The sequence below is a fragment of the Gopherus flavomarginatus genome, chromosome 10 (assembly GCF_025201925.1).
Source record: "Gopherus flavomarginatus isolate rGopFla2 chromosome 10, rGopFla2.mat.asm, whole genome shotgun sequence".
Classification (NCBI taxonomy): Eukaryota; Metazoa; Chordata; order Testudines; family Testudinidae; genus Gopherus; species Gopherus flavomarginatus.
In genome coordinates this window covers 73285000-73305678 of record NC_066626.1, presented here as the reverse complement: position 1 = coordinate 73305678, position 20679 = coordinate 73285000, and the positions used below count along the sequence as shown (strand labels likewise).

Here is a 20679-nt window from a genome sequence, read left to right as displayed (position 1 = left end):
CTTCCATCCCTCTGATCTCGGTGGGTTTGCACAATTTGTGCAGAATTTGGCACGCAGGCTGTGCTCTATTTCTAGACTTCAGCGGCAGCAGCTGTACTATGTGTGAAGAAAAAAAAAGTATGGGTGACACAGGCCCATATTGTACCTTAAAGGTGGAAACTCTATACAAGAGTTTAATCTGTTCTATCTCATCCTCCAAACTTTTCAAGATACTGATGAAAATACTGAGCATTGTACAAAGTACTGGATGATAAGCTGAAATTCAAAGTCTAAACTAACGCATTTCATGGGGAAGTATCATCAGTAACCTGTATGTGCCAGATGTCAGCCAGCCCTGACAGCATAAATAAGATGGGAGAAGTCTGAAATTTTCCTGTTGCACGCACGCCCCCCCTTTTTTCCGTTTGAGGTCCCAGAACTTTTCTGTTCCTCCTGTGTCCGATAACGTGAGAAATGGATTTCATAAACAGCAGAAGCAAATCAGAACTAATTGTAATGAACAATTGTTCTACATTTATAAAACACAAGGCTAAACTCCAAGACATCGAGATCTTCCTGCAGAGGAACCAAGACATCATTTTTCTTTTTAAATGCCAGCCCTGTTAAGTAGGAGGGAAAGAGTCAGAGGAACAGAACACAAATGTCAAGATAAATCAACGCATGCTTGTTTCCAGTCATGCTAATAAAGCATTCAGGCCCTATCCAATGCCTTTTGAAGTTAATGGAAAGACTTCCATTGACTTCTCTGGGCTTTGAATCAGAGTTTCGAAGTAAAAGTCTGCCTTCTGTTTTGCTTGGCAGATCTCAACACTGATACATGATCTTTCTACTATGCACAAAATTCTTCCTGAATTCAGTGGGGGTTCCTCACATGTTGGGGGAGAGATATCAGCACTGAGAATGGCTACCTTGCTCTGAGAGAAGAGTTTTATCCTTATTTTAGTAATAGGATTTAAATTTTCTCATCCTTTTAAACTAGCACTGTATTTTAACTGAGTATGTAACTGGAATTGAAAGACAAGCAGATGTCCCACCACCATGCAAGTGAGATTGGGGTTACCTAATCCACAAATGTATGGCATTCTCCTCATTTCCATATGCTTGCCTTACATGGTGCAGGCCCAGCAACTGAAGAGAAATAAATTAATTTCAAGCATTGCAGAGTTGTGACTCCCAGTATAACGATGCTATCCCATCTTTATTCCATGATACTGTGCCATTATACGAAAGCACTGAAAACTCACCACCCATTGATACACAATGATGATATAAGGGTGGATATAGCATAACATTGTGATAACAAGTCACTCTGGGATTACTTTGTCCCAGACCATACACAAATAAAGGGAACAACTGAAGGGGCAAATTCTCTCAATAACCTTAGGGCCAAATTCTTCCCTCAGTTACAAGGAGAAAATGGCCTTTAATGTCTCTAAAACATTTCTATGGAAACATGTGAAATGGCAGAACACTTAACACAGAGGTTGCCCTGTGATGGCTTGTGCCCTTCTGGAATAATGAGTTCAGCAAAATTCAAACATCTGAAAACTGGGAAATACACAGTGAAGTTAAAGACTCAAGCAACCTTAACTCTGGAGCTGACAATGGCCATGGGAATGTTCTCCATGCACACTAGCTGTATTCACTGTGTTATGTATCACTGCAGTAAATGGTGGAGGAAGCAGTTGGAGCAACTTGGAAGAGCTGGGCTTGTGACATGAGACCATCTGGCTCCGAGTCTCCCGCTGGTAATTATCAAAAGAAAGAGGTACCAGTGGGCCTTGCGGTTCCAGTCTGCATCATTTCAATACAGAATTGTGTAGGTGGTCTCAGCAGCAGGACACTGGGGGCTTCTTGCCATGGGTGTTGTAAGTAGTGAGGTGGGATATGAGAGCAGTCTGCGGATTTAAGATGGATATGGGTAAGTATAGGGTTAGGTGCTATCCTGTGAGCTAGTGTGACGGGTTGGGAGAGGGTATAAAGCAGTGGTTACACTTTACCAGGGTGGTATTCTGTCTGGGGAGCAGGCTCAGTGTTCAAGCACAGGGCACATGCGGTAGCACCTGTCCATTAGTGAAAAGGCCAAGTGGGAGTGTGCATGTTGGTGGGGCACCACCGAAAGAGAGCAGAGTGAAGGTTGTGGAGGCATTTTCCTTAACTCTGTACTTCCTGGTTTTCAGACGTGTGAGTTGAAGAGGAGCAGGGTCCCCAAGATCCCAGAAAGCACAGTGGGCAAGGACTGGGGTTCAGAGCACTGCAGAGGGGTAGGACTCCCCCAGATCCGAGCGTACACATGGAAGGGGAGAATTCAAGGTTAGAAAACCCCTCCACTCCTAAACCCCCATCTTCCTCTGCTACCTCTCACATTCTCCAACCCCTCATGTCTTCTCCTCCCCGAATCCCTACTCTCTTCCCCTTTACCTAAGCCCTCCAACCATATCCCTCCCCTTCCACCCATTTCCATTTATCCTCCCCCACAATACCCCCATCCTTTGCTGCAGACCCAGACCCATCTTCCTCTACCATCACCTACCCTTGTACCCCTAAATCCCCCTTCCCTCACAGTCAGCATTCACATACGCAATTTATTTTCTTTTCAAAAAAATAGTTTCAGCACCTTCTGAATATTCTGCTGCACTCAGATTACATTTCTGAAAAATAAAATAAAATAATAATAAACTAACTAACTAACAAAACAAACCCGTCATGTCGTTATATAATGCCTGCACCTGTAATATTCACTCCATGCATCTGAAGAAGTGAGGTTTTTACCCACAAAAGCTTATGCCCAAATACATTGGTTAGTCTTTAAGGTGCCACCGGCTCCTTGTCGTTTTTGTAAAACAAACCCAAACACCCTAACATAGGCAGATTTTCCTCTACAGTTTACACTTCATTCTCAGATTTCTGCCCAGGGTGCATTTCAGAATTCAAACTTGCTAGAATCTGTGAATTTAATAAAATGCAGGTTTTTTTCCTTGGGCTGTATCACGGGTGACTTGTGTCAAGTATATCTGTTCTCGACTCCTAAGGCCAGTCTCAGCATGCCACCTCCACCCAGAGGGGCAAGGTTCCCCAGATCCTGGCTCATATGGGGGGATAGAGAGAGGGGCTTAGACACCCTCAGAACCTGGTCACAGGAGGTGGGGGCAGTTAAGGAGGGGTCAAACCCTCACAGATGCGCAGAGGCCCCTAGATCCTGGCATGCAAACATGGGGGCAGGGAGCTGGGCTCAGACACCTCCGGGAGAAGGGACCCCCAGATCCCAGAGGGTGAGGAGTTCAGACATTCCCTGACAGGAAAGCTCCCTCCAGAACCTGGCTCACACAATGAGGAGCAGGGAAGAGGGGGGCGGTAATCACACACACACACACAGACACAGACACACACACACACACCCGATAGGCTGTGGGCCACCAGATCATGGCACACAGACAGAAAGGGAATGTGGGACTTACAGGCACATCTTCCCCTATTCTCCTCCAGTCTCCCATCACTCCCCCCCTTTCCCAATGTCCTCCCATCTTGTCGCAGTGCCCCAGTCCCCTCACCTGATTCCCAACCCCTCTCCCACCTTCCCCACTACTTATCTACCCCTAATCACTCTCCCCTCCCAGTGAGCATTTGCTTGCATCGTTTCTTTTCAAAAAAATGGTTTCAAGCAACTTTCATTGCTCTATACTCCGATTATACTTCCTCAAACGAAAAACTTTGACAGAGGCAGACTGGCACAATATACCTGCTGTTTTTACTCCAGATTTCTGCACTGGATTGGACTGGAACTCTCAGTGCCCAGTCTGGCTTCGGATTCAGTAACCATAACATACTCTCAGACCCACTCAAGTGTTGTGATGTACAGGTGGTTTTCCAGAAAGATAGCCTCTCCGCACATGCTCAGTATAATCCATTAGGTACATTAGCACCAGCATGCCTACCTAGAGACACAAACTGCTTTTCAAATAACATTTTAATCTGAAGTTCCCCAAAGCACTGCTGGGTGCCAGGCACTCTGTTGGGGGTCCCTTGAGCATCTGAGACCCTGGTGCAATGACCTGAGCTCTGGTCTGATCTCTGTCTGTGAGGGGAAAAAAACATGACAGAATGTGTCAACTGTAAGAAAAGTTGCTTTTTCAAGAAGATGTGTTGCGGGAACTCCTTGGCCAAATGGCCTCAAATTTGACAATACCTGGGGCCCCCATGACGCACACCAAATTTCAAAGCAATCTAATTAACTATCCGGCTTTTAGAGCACTTTGAGCAGCTGAACTTTAAATGGAAAGCTGGTCTTAACCTTAACCATGAATGTCCTTTCCAAAGTTATTGTCTCTGACTTTTAACAGTTACAAGTCTATCTATTTATCTTTAGCCAGGGCATTTAATCTTACAGATCACATACCGAACGCTTTCCAAGCTCCTGCTCCGCGAATGACTGCTGAAGATTCTAAACCTTTCCCATCCCCCCAAACACTGAATAATGACTTAGCTCAGCAACCTGCACAATGAATGGATTTAAACGAGAGAGATGTGTGCAGAAGCCTTTCCCACCCTCTAGCCCAAGCAGCTGTTGCCGAGCTGGTGCAATAGATGTTACAAACACGGCATCCCAAAATACAAGGCTTATATAAATCAGAAACAAAGATGATCACATGGAAATAAAAATCATTATTTCATTAGGTCGCTGCAGGCAGGCTTGACTGAGATGGAACACAACCTAGAGGGATTCTGGGATCATTCATACATTATTAACTCACCTCTGGGATACTATTGTTTCCTTATGGTGACAGACAGACAGACAGACAGACAGACAGACAGACAGACAGACAGAAACAATAGTATCCCAAAGCTGAGTTTACACACACACACACACACACACACACGATTTTTAAATTAGTCTTAGGATTTAGTCACATTTTCCCATTACAAATAATGGAAAATAGATCTAAATCCTTTGGCTTGCTATGAAAATCTCAAGTATATATGATAACTTGTAAGACACATTGCACTATTACAGTAACAGAAAGCATTTTTGTAAGGTCTCTGAGTAACCTGCAAGGAAGATGCTGTATCCTAGAATCCACAGTCCAATTGTGCAGCCTCTGACTATAAGCCACTTTCTCTACTGAGTCATTATATCCCAGCGGGAATAATGAATTTCATGCAGCACTTACTAGAAAAATGCATCAAAACCAAACAATGAATAGACACTTCCCAAAAGGCAGGGCAAAAAGAGCCCAGGAAGCTGCCTTTTCTCCCCTAGCTTTGTTTTCATATCAATTCAAACTGCAGAGGCAATGAGTCATAACTTGTAATCACCAATTTTCTGATCCTCTCCAAAAGAATTACTGTAGCTCAATGGCAATGTTACTGTAAAGAGCACAGATAAAGGAAATGCTCAGGCTATTTTCTAGGAATCATAAAATGTAGGCATAAAAATTTGTCCTTGGTTGAGACTTGACCCATGACACCAGATTCTGTTCTCGGTACAGAAAGCTTTTCCTTTGTGTTCAGTACTTTTAAAGACTAAAAAGCCCTGGTAATTTTAAAAACAGACACAGTCAATGAACCATGCCCAAGTGCAGGTTTGTAACAAATGCAGAAGTTTGGTAAATTGAAATAGCTAGATCAGGCAGATATATTTCTAAGATATTATCTAAATAATCCACCATAATTTCATTGACTTCAGTGGAGTGGCATCAGATTTACAAAGACATAACTGTGATCAGAATCTGGCCCAATGTCTCAAGCCAGAAATAACTTTATTCATTTATGTATATAAACACGATATATTAAAAACACTTAGGTTGGTCATTTTCAAGTATTCACACACTGACATACACAAAAGGATTTCTTCTGAACAATTCTTATCTCAAGGGCTTCATCATGTAAGGTTCTGAGCTCCTTTTGTTAGATAATGAGCATCTTCAACTCCCACTGGATGCAGAGGGAGGTAGAAGTGCATGGTACCTTGAGGATCTAGCCTGTATGCTCTACTGTGAAGGAGAGTTCTTTAAGTGCACTGTCTGAAAATGAATAAAAATAAATCCATAATACAGTTTAATCAACTCAGCGCTTTTGGAAAAAGATAACAACAATCACACGTTAGCAACTGATATGAACACAGATGATAACTGATGTTCTCTCTGTGTCAGCTCACGTATCTACACGAGCGGGCCAATTCTCCTTCATGTGATGAAAAAGATTTTTAAAAAAAAGTCTGTAGCAGGTTCTGAGAATCATTTGACTGATTCACCGCTAGATGGCATCTGTGCCCATCTATTGATAAAACAAAGCTTAAGGGTTATCAACTATATAGTTATTCATATAAATGAGTTTACAATGAGCATCAATATGGATTCCAGCCACATCTAGTAGAAGTCCTATTTTACAAACATAAGGGCCACCAGATTTTGCCAGTTTTATTTATGCTAAGAAGTGCCTTACCATGCAAGCAATCTCAATGCATCCAAGGTTATCAACGGACTTTATGCTGAAAATGCAGGACCTCCAGAGTAGAGAGAGTTGAATGAACCACATCACAACAATGCTACGGTGCTGCTTTGCTTAAATAATTAGGTAAAATAAAGTACATTTTCCTGGAAACCAAATAACCAGATTGCCAATAGTGTGACATGGATCGTGCCCACAGACCAAAATAGGAAAGAAATTCGTCATCTAAGTATCCCTGTTTCAGCCACAATATTCATCCAGATTTATGGACAAATCTTAAAACCCTTACTCAGGCTAAACTCCATCGGAGTACTGTGAAAGGAAGGATAACAGGACAGAGAAGGGACGAGGTCTTCTTGTACTTTGTGCTTCTTCAAGTGCTCTGTTGAGGCTCAATAAACAGTATTTATCACTCACCTGACCACTCTGTATGAACTTGGGACATTAACAAACACACTAAACAATTACGGGTTTTTGGATTTTTTTTCCAAGTGGACAAAATTCATATAGCCATATGTCATTCTCTTCCTTTTATGGGAGAGGTTAGTCTTTAGTGTCTGAAGAGTTATGTTTGTGCTCACTTTGGAAATAAGGCAAAACGGGCAAGGGAAAGTACAGTCCTTACAAAGTCCCGTTCTTTAACAGAAAATCTGTTTCAAAACTGGAGTCACTAGGTTTCACAACAATACAGAGGCAGAAGGAAAAGCAAAGTTTCTGGATATATATGTAAATATAGTCATGGGTAATCAGTTACCTTCTTTTTAAGATATGTGGAAAACTGAAATAAATCCATGCTCTCTTACTGCAGTCATTTGTTTGCAAAATATATTTAAAGGTTAACTAGGATGAAAATCAGATCCCTTATAAAAGGAGATATCCAGGTAGTGCAGATAGAGACATAATAAATGTACAAATTTATTTCGAGCATCAGATTACCCTGTAAAGTATGTGTTAATGCTCACTTCGGAAAAAACACAATCAAATCAAGACCATGTGGTTATCTGTGGGCCTGGGGAGGGAAGGAAGGTTATTTGGAAAGATGATTTCTTCCCTGATCATTGGTTTAAAAAAAAACAAAAAAAAACAACACACGTTCCCTTCACAGTATGTTAAAAATTACATAAGGTCAGATTCTGATCTCTGTTATAATGGCATAAATCCAAAGAAAGCCTCATTGACTGGAATGGAGTTATTCCATATTTATACCTTGTAATCGAATTCTGAATTTGGCCCACACAGATTAACTGCATCAGTTCAAAGCATTTTTTAACATGAAACTTAACTGCTAGTTTCTTGATAGGAACAAATCACACTACTTTACAGCCAAGAGCTGCAAGTAATTTGTTTGCTCCCAACCCCCTGGTTTCTGTAAGATGTGTGAGCTTGTGCTTAGAATGACTTCAAAATTCCTATAAACGTCTGAGGAGAAGTCATTATACCGTACTATAACAATACTTTTATTTGAAAAAACTGTACTAGTCTGGATGACTGCTGGACTACTAAAGATACTGAAAACTGCAACGTCTGCCCAAAGAGGGGCAGAACTCATCCCATCTGAGCTTCCCAACTTCATAACAATACACCTATCCACAATCTGTTTGGAAATTTAGAGCTGTTAGCAGAGCCTAATGGATTGCAGGTTCTGAACCACCAGTCCTGCTCCATGGATAGTAGTACAGAAATCTTAACAATGTTTGCACAGCAAGCTCAGAATTTGTTTCTCCACGGAATGTAACTGGAAAGTTACCTCGGGAAAGCTTCTACACAGCCATGGCCAGTTATTTGGATCATAGTAACTATTTGTATAGCTCTACAAAGCCTGATTTTTGCAACCTTTCTGCATACGCACCTCCCAGTGAAGAGCAAAGGAGCTACATAGTCAAAAGGGCTGCAGCAGTGGGTACTAACTGGATATACTGCCCAATTCACCTTTGCGCAGATGGACAGCACAAGACATAAGTTGGGCATAGGCCCTGTGACGGCTTTCAGCACATGGTACATTTCAAGCACGGTGCTTTATAGAGCTATCCAGGCAATAGTGTTCTTTAAATCTATGGTCTGATATTCACCTTTTAACTTGCACTTATGTAACTGGCATATCCCACTTCTGGCTTTCTCCTAATCTGAGATATTGGTTCTGAGAAGACTACACGTATACTTCATGAGCACTGCACTGCAAAGGTCAATCTACATTGCACAGAAAAACTCGGCGATTCTAAAATAGCTGCTTAGAGGTGACCTAAAAAATGAGTTTCTATCTTTTATGATATGTAAAGAGAACCCCAGAGGGGATACTGTACAGAACAAAGAGGCCGGAGTGGGTAGGTGTTAAATTTTACATTTGAAATATGAAGAATATAATCAAGTTTTGCATTCCATGTTTTTGTCTCCAGAGTCCTCCAGCAAAAACAGTCTAGATAAGGACTGATATTCTAATAAGGAAAAAAACAAAATGCCGAAGGCCTGAGCCATGGTGGGTGGGTGTGTGCATAGCTCGAAGCCCCAAGCTTAAGGTAAGGGGTGGCAATCTTGGGGGGTGGGGGGGAAAGAGGGGGAAGGAGGACCACCCCAATTATTTTTTAAGTACAAAGAGAGTGACCAGCAGAAAAAAGTTGAGAAACACTGATTTAAACCAACACGATGACTGATGGATCCTAAAACATAAAGGCTTGCACTGGATTAAGAGCCAGTTCATATCTCTACACCAAGACTCGGTTTCAGCTCAGGAGACTGGAGAAATCTATCCCTATAAATAATATATCAGTTTATCAGAAATCAGAGGGAAAAACAGACATCACAATGACATGGTGGTGCTTCTTGGGAAACTACATTCTAATACAAACAGCCACCTAGGATATTCACACACGGTCCCACAAATCAATAATACATCCCTTAAAAGGTGACTTGCAAAAGAGGGAAAAAAAAGGAGCTTGTGCTTAATGGCTTTTTTGTCATGAACACCCGCGTCCTCCTTGCTTTCCCTTCCTCCCCCACAAAAGAAAGTTTTATGCTTGCCTTTTTACCACAGAAATATCAAGAACATTAAGACTTGTCTTTCCTGAAAATCATTTTTTAAAATGGCTTCTTGGGAGAAACTGGAGTGGGAGCTCTCTCAACCATTAAATGGAGAGACAAGGGTGTTGAGCCTTTAACAAAAAACTCTTCACTCTCAACCATTTACTAGGCACAGGAGTTAAAGAGAGTCAACAAAAACAAACAAAACCCAGAGGTTTGAACAGGCTGAATAAATATCTCTTCCTTTCCCAGTTTTCACTTCCTTAGTATTTGCAGTATAATCATCTCACTAATTCTCCTGTCATCCTGAGTCTCCCTGAAAAAACAGAGTAGACATGACCTAAATTTCTTCTAGAACAACAAAGCAGACCTTCTTTATGCATCTCAATGAAGCAAAGATGAGCACAAGCCTTTGTTTTTATCCTTTTGTAGGTCACCTTCAACCAACAGCACCTTTTTAGCATGGAGACTTGTATACAACATTGCTTTTAAACTAGTTTCACATGAAGATTGGAAGCAAGAGTCATAAAATCAGATTGGTGCCTAAGCTCCAGGAGGATCTTGGAGAGAAAATGACATATCCCTAAGGGTGTCATAATAAGCCAAACAACCATGCAACACTTCATGCAGGTCACCAGTGAGCACAGATGAGAACCAGGTAACACTTTGTGAGAACAGAGATCAGATAGGGGTAGTACAACTGTAGACACACCTCAGTCACACAGACAGACTGCTTACCCTCAGGTTTAGTGGTAGTACCATCTTTAGGCAAATTAAAAAAAAAATAAAGAGAGGGTAAATAGGGAAGAGTTAGTAATATTAACAGAAGTGGGCACTGTATATTAGCTACAGAAATAAGCAAAAAAAAAATCAATACAATTAAAGAAATGAAACCGGAAAAGAAAATTGGTTAATCAGCAACTCAAAGCATGAAGCATCTGAACAGGTCTTAGAATCAGATTAGTTTGGTCCCATTGCAATGATGTATTAAAGACAAAGCTTTGCTAAATCCCATTCCTTTGCTTGCCTTATCCATTCCTCTTGCAGGAAATTGCACATGCAATGTTTTCTACTGGCAAAAAGGAAAGGAATTCCCTTTACAGCCAATCCAATCCATGCATCATGTAAACGAGAAATAGAGTATCAGAGAAGAGCAGCAAACACACTCTGCTTTGGAGTGAGACTAATAGAGCACTGCCACTTTCCTATATTCAGCCTCTGAATGTTTGGGAAATGACAAGAAACATGCATTTAACTCTAGCATTCTGTCTGCAGTTCTCACTGCACCATGACATCAATGTGAACAACTAATTTAAGCCAGGGCAAACACTTCATAACAAAACCACTGAACCAAACAGGGCCAATTAACTGAAGTGAAGATTTTAGCAGTAAGTGATGCCTGTCATCAAAAGGAATATATAAATATATCCTAACATAATTCATATAGTATTTCCCATTACACTGACAAGAGAGCAAGGATATCCTATGCTATGAAGTCAAACTTTCAACTGATACAGCTAAAGGTCAGCAATCTACATGACAGGAGGCAAGGGTATCCAGTCTCATACCAGTTAGGGACCTGCTATAATCACTTAATCTGGTAGAAGTCAATGGAGTTACATCAGTATAAGGCTGATGTAAATGACAATAAATTACAGAATTATATCCGAGCTCAGGTAATTAGCTCTCCCTGGGTCAAATATAGGCTAATGAAAACTGACAAGTGAAACCATGCAAGAAATCAAGCAACTGTTTTTAGTTGTTTCTGAACTGTATTTCCTCATCCATGAAGCCTGCGGTGCCACCTGAAAAGTAGATTCTAAATCAAATGGTGACTTCACTTGTCAGCATGAAAAAATTGGGGCAACAGAAAATGACAAAAGGAACACAATGCATGATTTCAACCCTCAAAAAGAGCCTGAGTGGAGGAAGGTGAACTTGTGCCTTTCACATAGGCTGAAAAAGTAACTAAACCATACTCACGTATCAGTCAGATTCGTCTCTTTCCTGCTCTATCCCTACTTATATGAAGAGACAGCTCCTTAGCTCAGGATCAAATGCAGCTAAGAGATTCTTAATGCTACCCAAAGCATAAAACAACTTGCAGTAAACCTGTTCTTTAGTTCCAGGGTGAACTGGGCAGCAAGTATCATCCCCTGGACTGTCAGAGTCAAAACAACATCTCTCCACAACATAAATGTGCTGGTTAGTGGGAAACCGAGGAAGAAAGAATAGTGTTTCAAAGCAAACTGTGTTTCCTGCAAGGCTGATTCCCTCTGGAAATGTATTTTTCTTTAGCCTCAGTTGCCACAGAGCACAGACTGGTTCTGGACTGCTAGTGACCATCGCATTGGAGACATGGCTTAAATTCAGAACAAGCCATCTAATACTAAATTCATATAGTTTGTAATACTGGAGAAGAGAACACAGAGGCTCACCTAGTGATGCGTACGAGCCTGGGGGCAGGGCCGCTGCAGAACTGAAGGGGGTGGAAGCTCCAGAAGATGTTACTTTTGACTTGGCACTAGCTGCTGCATTCACATCGATGTCACTGCGAGACCGCTGCAGAGATCCTGGGGTTGACACGGATTTTGTACTCACTGTAGAGGCTTTAGACAGGGGTGGGGAACAGACGCACAATCAAGACTAGTGAGGATTAATTTATTTGATTCTTTGTTTCAAAGCACCCAGTTAGCACTTGAATAAGAACGTTCAAGTGTTCCCGGTGTGAGACTTCTGCACTCATGTGAAGGGCCAGAAAGACCATGATGCACAATGTACTCACAGAGGCAGTATCTCATTACCAGTACCCTGTTCTTTCCTAAGTACAGTTTCCCCTAGTCTCATCAGTCCATTCAAATATATTGCCTCATCCACCGGGTCTCTCTTTATTTTGAACTAATTCACAGTGTTGTTCTGCAGTGGTTTCTGTGAGCAAAAAAAATATTACTTATATGTAAGGCTGGCATCTGTCAGGGAAGTAATGGATTCTGTGACTTTCCAGGACCTCTGGGACTTCTGCAGCAGCCAATATGGCTGGCCTAGGACAGCCCTTGGGTAAGCCGCACCAGCCGCTGCTGGGGCAGTCTCGCGCCACTGTACCACCGCTCCAAACACCAGCAGGAGTTTGGATGTGGGATGAGGCATCGGGTTGGGGCCCGGCATGGGGTGAGGACTCCGAGCAGCACTTACCTCATGCGGCTCCCCAGAAGCAGCAACATGTCCCTCAGCTCCTAGGCAGAGGCGTGGCCAGGCAGCTCCACGTGCTGCCCCTGGCCCGAGCATTGGCTTTGCAGCTCCCATTGGCGGGGAACCATGATCAATGGGAGCTGCAGAGCCGGTGCTTGTGACAGGGACAGTGCGCAGAAATGCCTGGCCATGCCTACACCTAGAGACATGTCGCTGCTTCCGGGGAGCCGTGCGGAGCCCACCAGCCCCACCAAATCTTTCCCCCTTCCTAGCAGCCGCAGGGGTCCCAGCCGGCTGCCTCCCCCAGCAACCGCAGGAATCCTGGGCTGCATCCCCACCCCAGAGCACGCGCAGCACCCAAGATTTAGTCAGGGGTATATAGTACAAGTCATGGACAGGTCACGGGCTGTGAAATTTTGTTTATTACTTGTGACCTGTCCATAACTTTAACTAAAAATACCCATGACTAAAACATAGCCTTATGCTCTCAGCTGATGGTATCTAGTAGCAAAATTAAAGTGGGATCAAATCAATTAGTCTGGGCCCTGCACTTTGAAGATTACTGTTAGCAAGGCCTGCTAACAGTAACCTCATCTGCTCATGAAGGTTTTCTGTTCCCCACACTCGCTGATGTTCTCATCCAAGAGTATGCCCTTCAGGCATTAAGCTGCAAGTGCTTGGAACCAAAGCAAAGCTCTGAAGATTCTACATGCTGGAAAGTCTTGATGGAAAAGATCAAGTAGGCTCAACATTACTTCTGATTGTATCAAAGGCCTCTGTGGGATACCCTGCCTGTACTGGGGTACACAGTGGAGACTGAGATGGTGGCTATTACAAGCCAAACAAAAATCAGAGCTGGAAAAGGCCTGTTAGGTATTCTTGTCCACCCACCTGCCAGTGCAGTCAAGTGCACTAGGGCTCTGATGGTGAAACGGTCCAGACCTCTCTTGTGTCCAGTGGTGAAAGCATTTTTCTGATCAATTTGGAAGTTAGTACAAAAGGAGACATGCACATAAGATGCCTCCACTATATGCTGGTGACCACAGGAACAGCTGTATCTGACTGGACTAATGGTCAAAACAACAATTTCACAGTAAATGAAGATTTCATTATAACCAGAATCACTATTTTTAACCCTGAAATATTTGAGTCTTTTATTGTACTTCATTACAAATACTCCAGTTCCTGCTCTCACCTCTGGATGTAGTGCTCCCAGTAGGACTTCTTTTGGCAGACAATGGACGGCTAGAAATTAAGCACAAACATTTATTAAAGTCTAACAGATCTTTTCTGAGTCACCAATAATCTTGGCTATAAAAATACCATCATATTTTAGGAGGCTTTGTTCTATATTACTACATTTATAACTGGTTATTAAAAATAGCAGTGGCCTAATCATGACCCCACTCTCCAGACTCCAGGGTGTGACAAATGTTGCTATACACACAGAAGCACAACCATTCCGACCACAACCTCAGATATCTCCAGTGGCTCCCCACTTATTTCAGGATTTCATTCAAAACTGCCCTCTTTGTTTTCAGAGCTCTCCACGTATATGCTCCAAGGGACTTCAGTGATCAAAGGTACACGAAGAGTCTATTGCCAATGGTGATTATTCTCTACTCCCCTCTCTGCTAATCTAGAACTGGCCTTCAGTCCAGCACTGGTCCTTCATCACTGATGTCTGCTGCACTGAAACCCTTGCTTTGGAGCCAGTCTAGTCTGGGTGATGAATGTCTACTTAGCTCTCCCTGTGCTCCCACAACACTTTCCTGCTGTTGCTAGACTGCTGGCCTGATCCTCTTTCATTTTCTTTTTAAATATATCAAATATATATTTATGCAGTTATATGATTACCATGATAAACCTGGAATTACTTTTTAGAAGCCGTCCCCATGTCTCCGCTGAGTACATAGTCACAAAGCGTTCGTAATAGACAACTATTTACATATATTAATAGACTAACAGGATTTATTGTTTAAATATAAATATTGAGGCTCAATAATATTCCTTAGAAAAGAGTATGAAAAAATTACCATGAGCATTAACAGAGCAAAAGAAGATTTCAGGTCCTATGTAAATAGGGACAAACGTATTTTATACATTTTTTTGTAGGATGGAGGTGGATTTTACAATTCATATTGTAATAGGACAGTCCTCAAAAAATTCTAACGCTTTTCAGCTGGGGCAAATTTTGAGTTTAAATTCTTTGACTGTGTCCCTTCAAAAACAGCCAAGATACACAAAAGCAGTAGAAAAGCTATTCATTTTGCAGCTATATAATTTATATCTAGCTTGGCCACTTCTCTTCTTACAAGAAAAAGAAAAGACAAACAGATACACTCACTTCTCTGGCTTTAGGCTAAGCATGAAAAATTCCAGGCCAAACAAATGTCTTTTTAAGTTAGGAAGGTTGACTAATACTGTCTGGCTGAGAATGAAAAGCCTTTTGTCCACTTATTTATGGATTCAAGACTGACTCCAGGATATTTAGCAGTGTGGGGTTTTTTTTGTTTTTTTTTTTAATATCTTGCCAGCCAAAAACTTCATATGCCATATTTTGGAGCTGGTCAAATGTTGAGGACAAGAAATAAATGTGAACAGTGATAAGAGAGATGAGACACAAAGTTAAGCATGAAGTTGTGAATGGTAACAGTGCAATGTCATAGTTACTCACATGTAGGTGTATCTGCAGTTTAGTCAATAAAATCAGTGGTAATAAAGTACAGAGACTTACTTGAGACTCTCCTGGGAACTGGAGGACGACCGATCGGACTGAGGCAGGGACACTATGCTATCTGAGTTCTTCAAGTGAGACTGCAGGGCTTTCTGATAGGAGGATTCCAGTGTGTGATACAAGTGTTCTGCTTCTCTGCTGAAGTGATTGTGGAAGCCCCAGTAACATCTGAAAACAAGATCCCAATATACCACTGAAACTCCTTGTAACATTTGACGAGCCACAGCAGCTCAGTCACAGGAGACGTCCATCCCCAATGGCAATGGCTTAACTGAACCATTTCAGTAAAAACAACGAGGAGTCCTTGTGGCACCTTAGAGACTAATGAATTTATTTGGGCATAAGGTTTCATGGGCCAGAACCCACTTCATCAGATGCATGGAGTGAAAAATACAGTAAGCGGATATAAATATACAGCCCATGAAAAGATGGGAGTTGCCTTAAGTGGGTTACAGCCCATGAAAGCTTATGCCCAAATAAATTTGTTAATCTCTAAGGTGCCACAAGGACTCCTCGTTGTTTTGACTGATACAGGCTACCCCTATGAAACCTGAACCAGTTCAGTGATGCAGCCTGTCTGTGATGCATCTGAAACATACCACGCAGGCTACCGCTGCATTTTGAGGAAGCAATTCCACACACAACACACTGACCAGAAGTGGGAAGGCAGGGTGTACACCGTGCAGAGCATCACAGGAACGCACACAGCACCAGAAAGGGGCAGAGTCTATACCCAGATATCACAGCTCCAGTCAGGCGGTCAGGAAGAACACCATGAGCCCGCAAGAGCAGCAGGGACTAGACAAGACAGACACCCCATGGCAAGCTTCAACCCACAACTGACAATTATCTCGGAGCTGATCCTGACCCTTTGCATAATCCCATGGAGCAAACTTTGGCTGCTATTGAGGCAAATTTTAGGGAGTGGCTGAGCTCGCTGCTCTCACTATCTTCAGTGAGAGTGGCTAGGCATCTCTCAGGATCTAGCCCACTCAAAGAAAGAAAGAAAGAAAAGAAAGACAGACATTTCAGCACAAAGGGACCAGTCTTGTGTGGCACTAATGGCCTCCTGGATGATGCTGAGCATCCTTACTTCCTGTTATAATCTATAGGAGTTACAGGCACTTTTCAGGATTAGAATGGAGGACACTTTAAGAACAAAATCAATAAATGCAAATTAATCCAGAGCCATTTGACCGTGACAGCTGCTCCCCAGACAGAGGAAGTCGTCAGCATTTTAATCTCTTTGGGATAAAATGCAAACATTTAAATCTTAACACTGGCAATATATTAATTAAGAAAAAAATAAAGGAGAATTAGACATTCACAATAAATCCTCAAAGAGTCTGCCTAGCTACTAGCTATCTGGGTTACCTAGCCACATTGCTGAATACCAGGGTGCCTATAGTATTTTCATGATTGGAGAAAATGCCCCTTCCCAAAATAATTTAATACCCACTCCTACTATGAACTACCATTTCTTGAAGTGTAGCATTTAATCATTTGATCTTCTAAACAAGTTCATGAAATGTAAAATGCACTATACAACAGCTTTCTCTCTCCATATAAAGTTCACCTAGAATCTTGGGGGTGCTTAGTTTAAGAACAAGTTCTCAGTATATCAAGATAACCTCCCATGGACACATACACACACTTTTGAAAATACAGCAGCACCTCTTCTATATCCCTTGTGACAGGGAAAATCATTGCAAATTAATGAGATTTCTATATCAGTGATTAAGAAAGGCAAAATAATGCAGCCTCACAATTGTATTTTATTAATTAACTCTGACAGTGGTTTTGGTTGTTTACAATATTTTGTAGTAGTATAGAAAGCAATGATAAGCCCAATCCTGTAATATTTGCTCAGGCAAAAATTCCATTAAGGACAAAGAGATTTTTGCATGAGATAAAAGAATCAGGCCTGAAATCAAATGATACTTGGCTATCAAATCTCACTGCCCTTTGGCAACCCAGTGCTTAATGGGAACAGGAGTGAAACCACCAGATTTTATCTAGACATTATATTGGTGGCAGATAAGTAAGAATTAGCAAAATGCTCTTGTGCTTCTAAGAACACACGTTAACACATGGATTAATCCATGCTGGGAGAAAAAGAAGTTACACATTGATTTAATTTTAGACAACAATGTAAAATTACCAGAATCTAAAGAAGCAATTAGTGTATGGCTGGGGTTTTATTAATAAAATCATGCTGACTGTTTTGTGGGTCCACTCTGGTTCCTGTTGAAGTCATAAACTTTTGCCATCAACTGCCATGGGAGTAGGAACAGGTCCTATGCGAGTTTGTCTTAGCTTCCGTTTTCCACCGCACACCATCCTGTGTTTATAAAGTGATGCTTATTTTTTTTTAAATCCACTTACTTTCTTGCCTCTATCCTGGCTTCAGAGTCCGCATCGTGGATTCCCTTCTTTATTGTTTCCGCTAATACTGAGATGTGTCTGAGATCAGAAGAAAACATTATTCAGCTAGTGAGTAAAGATGCAGAAAACCTCCCTGCACTCATAGATGAGTCTGCAAAGGTTAGTGATTTCTCCCCACTCTCGGCAAACAGAGAGCACTTCACAGCTTCTCCCACTTCCACATAACATTCTTTATGGGAATTATTTATTTATTCTTACAAGTCAGCTTTATTTCACTCCTTGCTGCTGGAAAACAAGAGCCAAGCTACATTCTTCAGAGGTCATTCCTTAGTTACCATAGAAACTATAAGGGTGTAAAAATAATCTCTTAACTCTTAAAGTAGCCCAGGGCAATTTGGGTTAATGAAGTAAGGATCAATCACCTTTCCTTTTCCCCGCACCTTTGTCTTTCTCCTCAGACTGTTAGTTTGAATGGCCATAATGTGTCTTACAGATATTATTCTCTTATTATGTCCCTATTAGTTGTGTGTCAGCCTTAAACTAGCTATTCTGGCTTTATGTCTGGCACCTGGGAGGCGAAGTCCTGCCCAGAGCACCCCAACACCAGTGCACGTGATATACTATCCTTTAGGAGTCTGCAGCCTGCTCCAATCTCTGCATGTGTCCAGCATCATCAGTCAATAATACAAGGTGATGGGCCCACAGTCTTAGCTTCTCCTACCCCTTCGGGATGGCTTGAGCCCCAGTGGTTGTAGGAGGGAGTACTCCCCAGGCTTGGGTGAACACAGGCAGCGCAACTGCACCTTGACTTGCAAGAGTCAGATCTTAAGGCCAGAAAACTAGGGTGGGAGCATAAGGGAAGGAAAAGGCCCCTTGTGTGCTCCCCTCTTTGTATACCAGAACAATCCATCTCTTAAACATATAGGCCAATATAGGGAAAACTGGCTATTTAGAATAGTATTACTGCTTTACTATCTGGAATTACTATAGCATTATTACTTTGGAATAGCAATCTTTTGGAATGATTGGCCCACACAGTACTTGCCTGCAGCAAGAAACTGAAATGTCTAAGATTTTCTTTTCTGCCAACCCCAGTCCCTTCCTCCCACGCCTAGCTTCTCTCTGCCACTTGTTCTCAGTCAGGAAAATATGAGATGCCCTTGCTTGAGTTTAATCTGGAGAGTGGTAGGGTTCAAGAATTCGGTGACCATCTTCTCTGCAGCCTGACTGGAGAGGACCCATTTCTCTTGTCCACTCAACAACACTTTTAGGAAATAGTGTCTGTAGCCCTGGGATCCACACTTGTGGTGCCACTAGAAGCTCCAATATTTGGGAGGCCTCAGCAATTCTCCCAACAGCCTGCGCCTAAGCAGGAGCACACAGGGCCTCAGAGGACTCTTTTTCCCTTTTATTTTTGAATGAGGAAGAAACAGATTTTAGCAGTGAGGGTGGGATGTTTCAAGCCATAGTACAAATCGCTTCTCCCGAAGGGACGCTCATGCTCAGATCTTACCTTTCTAGGGAGTGTGTTTGCCATTCCTGTAACAGCAAGTCTAAAAACTCAAAGCAGCGCCTGAAAGTGGGTAAAGGAGAAATACTGTCTGAGCTATGTAAGCTAATAAAGAGGCATATGGCTTCTAGTGGACTTGCAACCACACATCAGTCATTTATCATTATGGGGCCCAGCTGGACACCAAAATCAGCAGTGACCCCCTTATTAAACAGACTAGTGCATCTAAAAAGCTCAAATTCTACAAAGTGTTTTTTACACTACAAAATATGAACATACGTTACAGTAATGATCTGAAACACTGGAATGTCACCACTGTCTGAAACAGTGCTCTGGATACCAGCTGTAGAATATTACTTGTGGGTGCTTTTGATTTTTCTTCTTTTTAATACAAAGCACAGTGAGATATAGAGAAGATCAAAGTTAATATTACTTTGCAGTTGTTAGCTCTTTACAAACACTACGCTTCATATCAAGTCCAAAAAGAAGGTATTTTCTCATCCCCATACTTCAAATAGAAAATGAAGGACAGAGGTGTTAAGTGACTTGCTTAAGGTATGTGACAGAGCTGCAGTCAGTAGGTGACACAGTCACCAATCATTCTTACTTCTGTTTGTCCAGCTAGAGGAGACTGGAGCTAAAGACAGTGGGCACAGGTCTTCCAGCTAGACAGCAGAAAGGAAATACTCATCAATTTTTAAGGCCAGAAGCAACCAGTGTGATTATCCAGTCTGACCTCCTGCATAACTCAGGCCATCGAATTTCAGAGAATGTGACTTTTACACTCTGGTCCCAAGGAAATGTACTACAAAAGTGATTGGTGGTAGAAAATAGGAGCATATCTGAGGCCTCAGAGGGCAGCCAAACTAATGTGATATTATAGCAATATCTAAACATGCACAAATATACACAACTGTACAGTACACCCACACCCACCAGGGCCGGCTCCAACTTTTCTGCTGCCCCAAGCGGCGAAAAAAAACCTGACTGAGCTTCCGCTGAAGTGCCGCCAAAGAGGAAGACAGTGAAGGACCCGCCACCGAATTGCCGCTGCAGACTGAAGCGGACCCGATTGAGCTGCCACCAAACTGCTGCCACCGCCGACCCGGAAGTGCTGCCCCAACAACTGACGGTCTGCCACCCTTTTCCACTGGCCACCCCTCGCGCCTACTTCCTTCGCTGGTGCCTGGAGCCAGCCCTGACACCTATCTCCCCCCTACATGTTAAATCAGCTGATTTCTATTTAAAGGCCATCCTTCCTTTTCAAGAACAGAAACAGTGATTCTTTCCTATACAGTGTGCAACTTTTTAAAAAAACACTTCGTATGAATTTTTCTTAGCAACCTAGGGGATTCAGACACATCCATTAATGTTAAGGGAAGATGTGCAGATAAAT

General features: G+C 42.2%; 1 protein-coding gene across 47 annotated transcripts in view; it reads right to left on the bottom strand.

Annotated features, from left to right (window-relative positions):
- CLASP1 (cytoplasmic linker associated protein 1) overlaps positions 1-20679 on the bottom strand; it is a 278689-nt gene that overhangs the window by 110162 nt on the left and 147848 nt on the right. For 26 of the 47 annotated variants that reach the window (XM_050916932.1, XM_050916931.1, XM_050916934.1 and 23 more), the window contains 6 exons: positions 19287-19346; positions 17774-17851; positions 15389-15556; positions 13847-13896; positions 11901-12071; positions 10201-10224 (listed from right to left, as the gene is read on the bottom strand). In XM_050916932.1, coding sequence (XP_050772889.1) covers positions 10201-10224; positions 11901-12071; positions 13847-13896; positions 15389-15556; positions 17774-17851; positions 19287-19346 — 551 coding nt within the window. The remainder of the gene's footprint in view (positions 1-10200; positions 10225-11900; positions 12072-13846; positions 13897-15388; positions 15557-17773; positions 17852-19286; positions 19347-20679) is intronic. The other 21 variants (XM_050916935.1, XM_050916938.1, XM_050916945.1 and 18 more) reach the window with 1 other exon arrangement.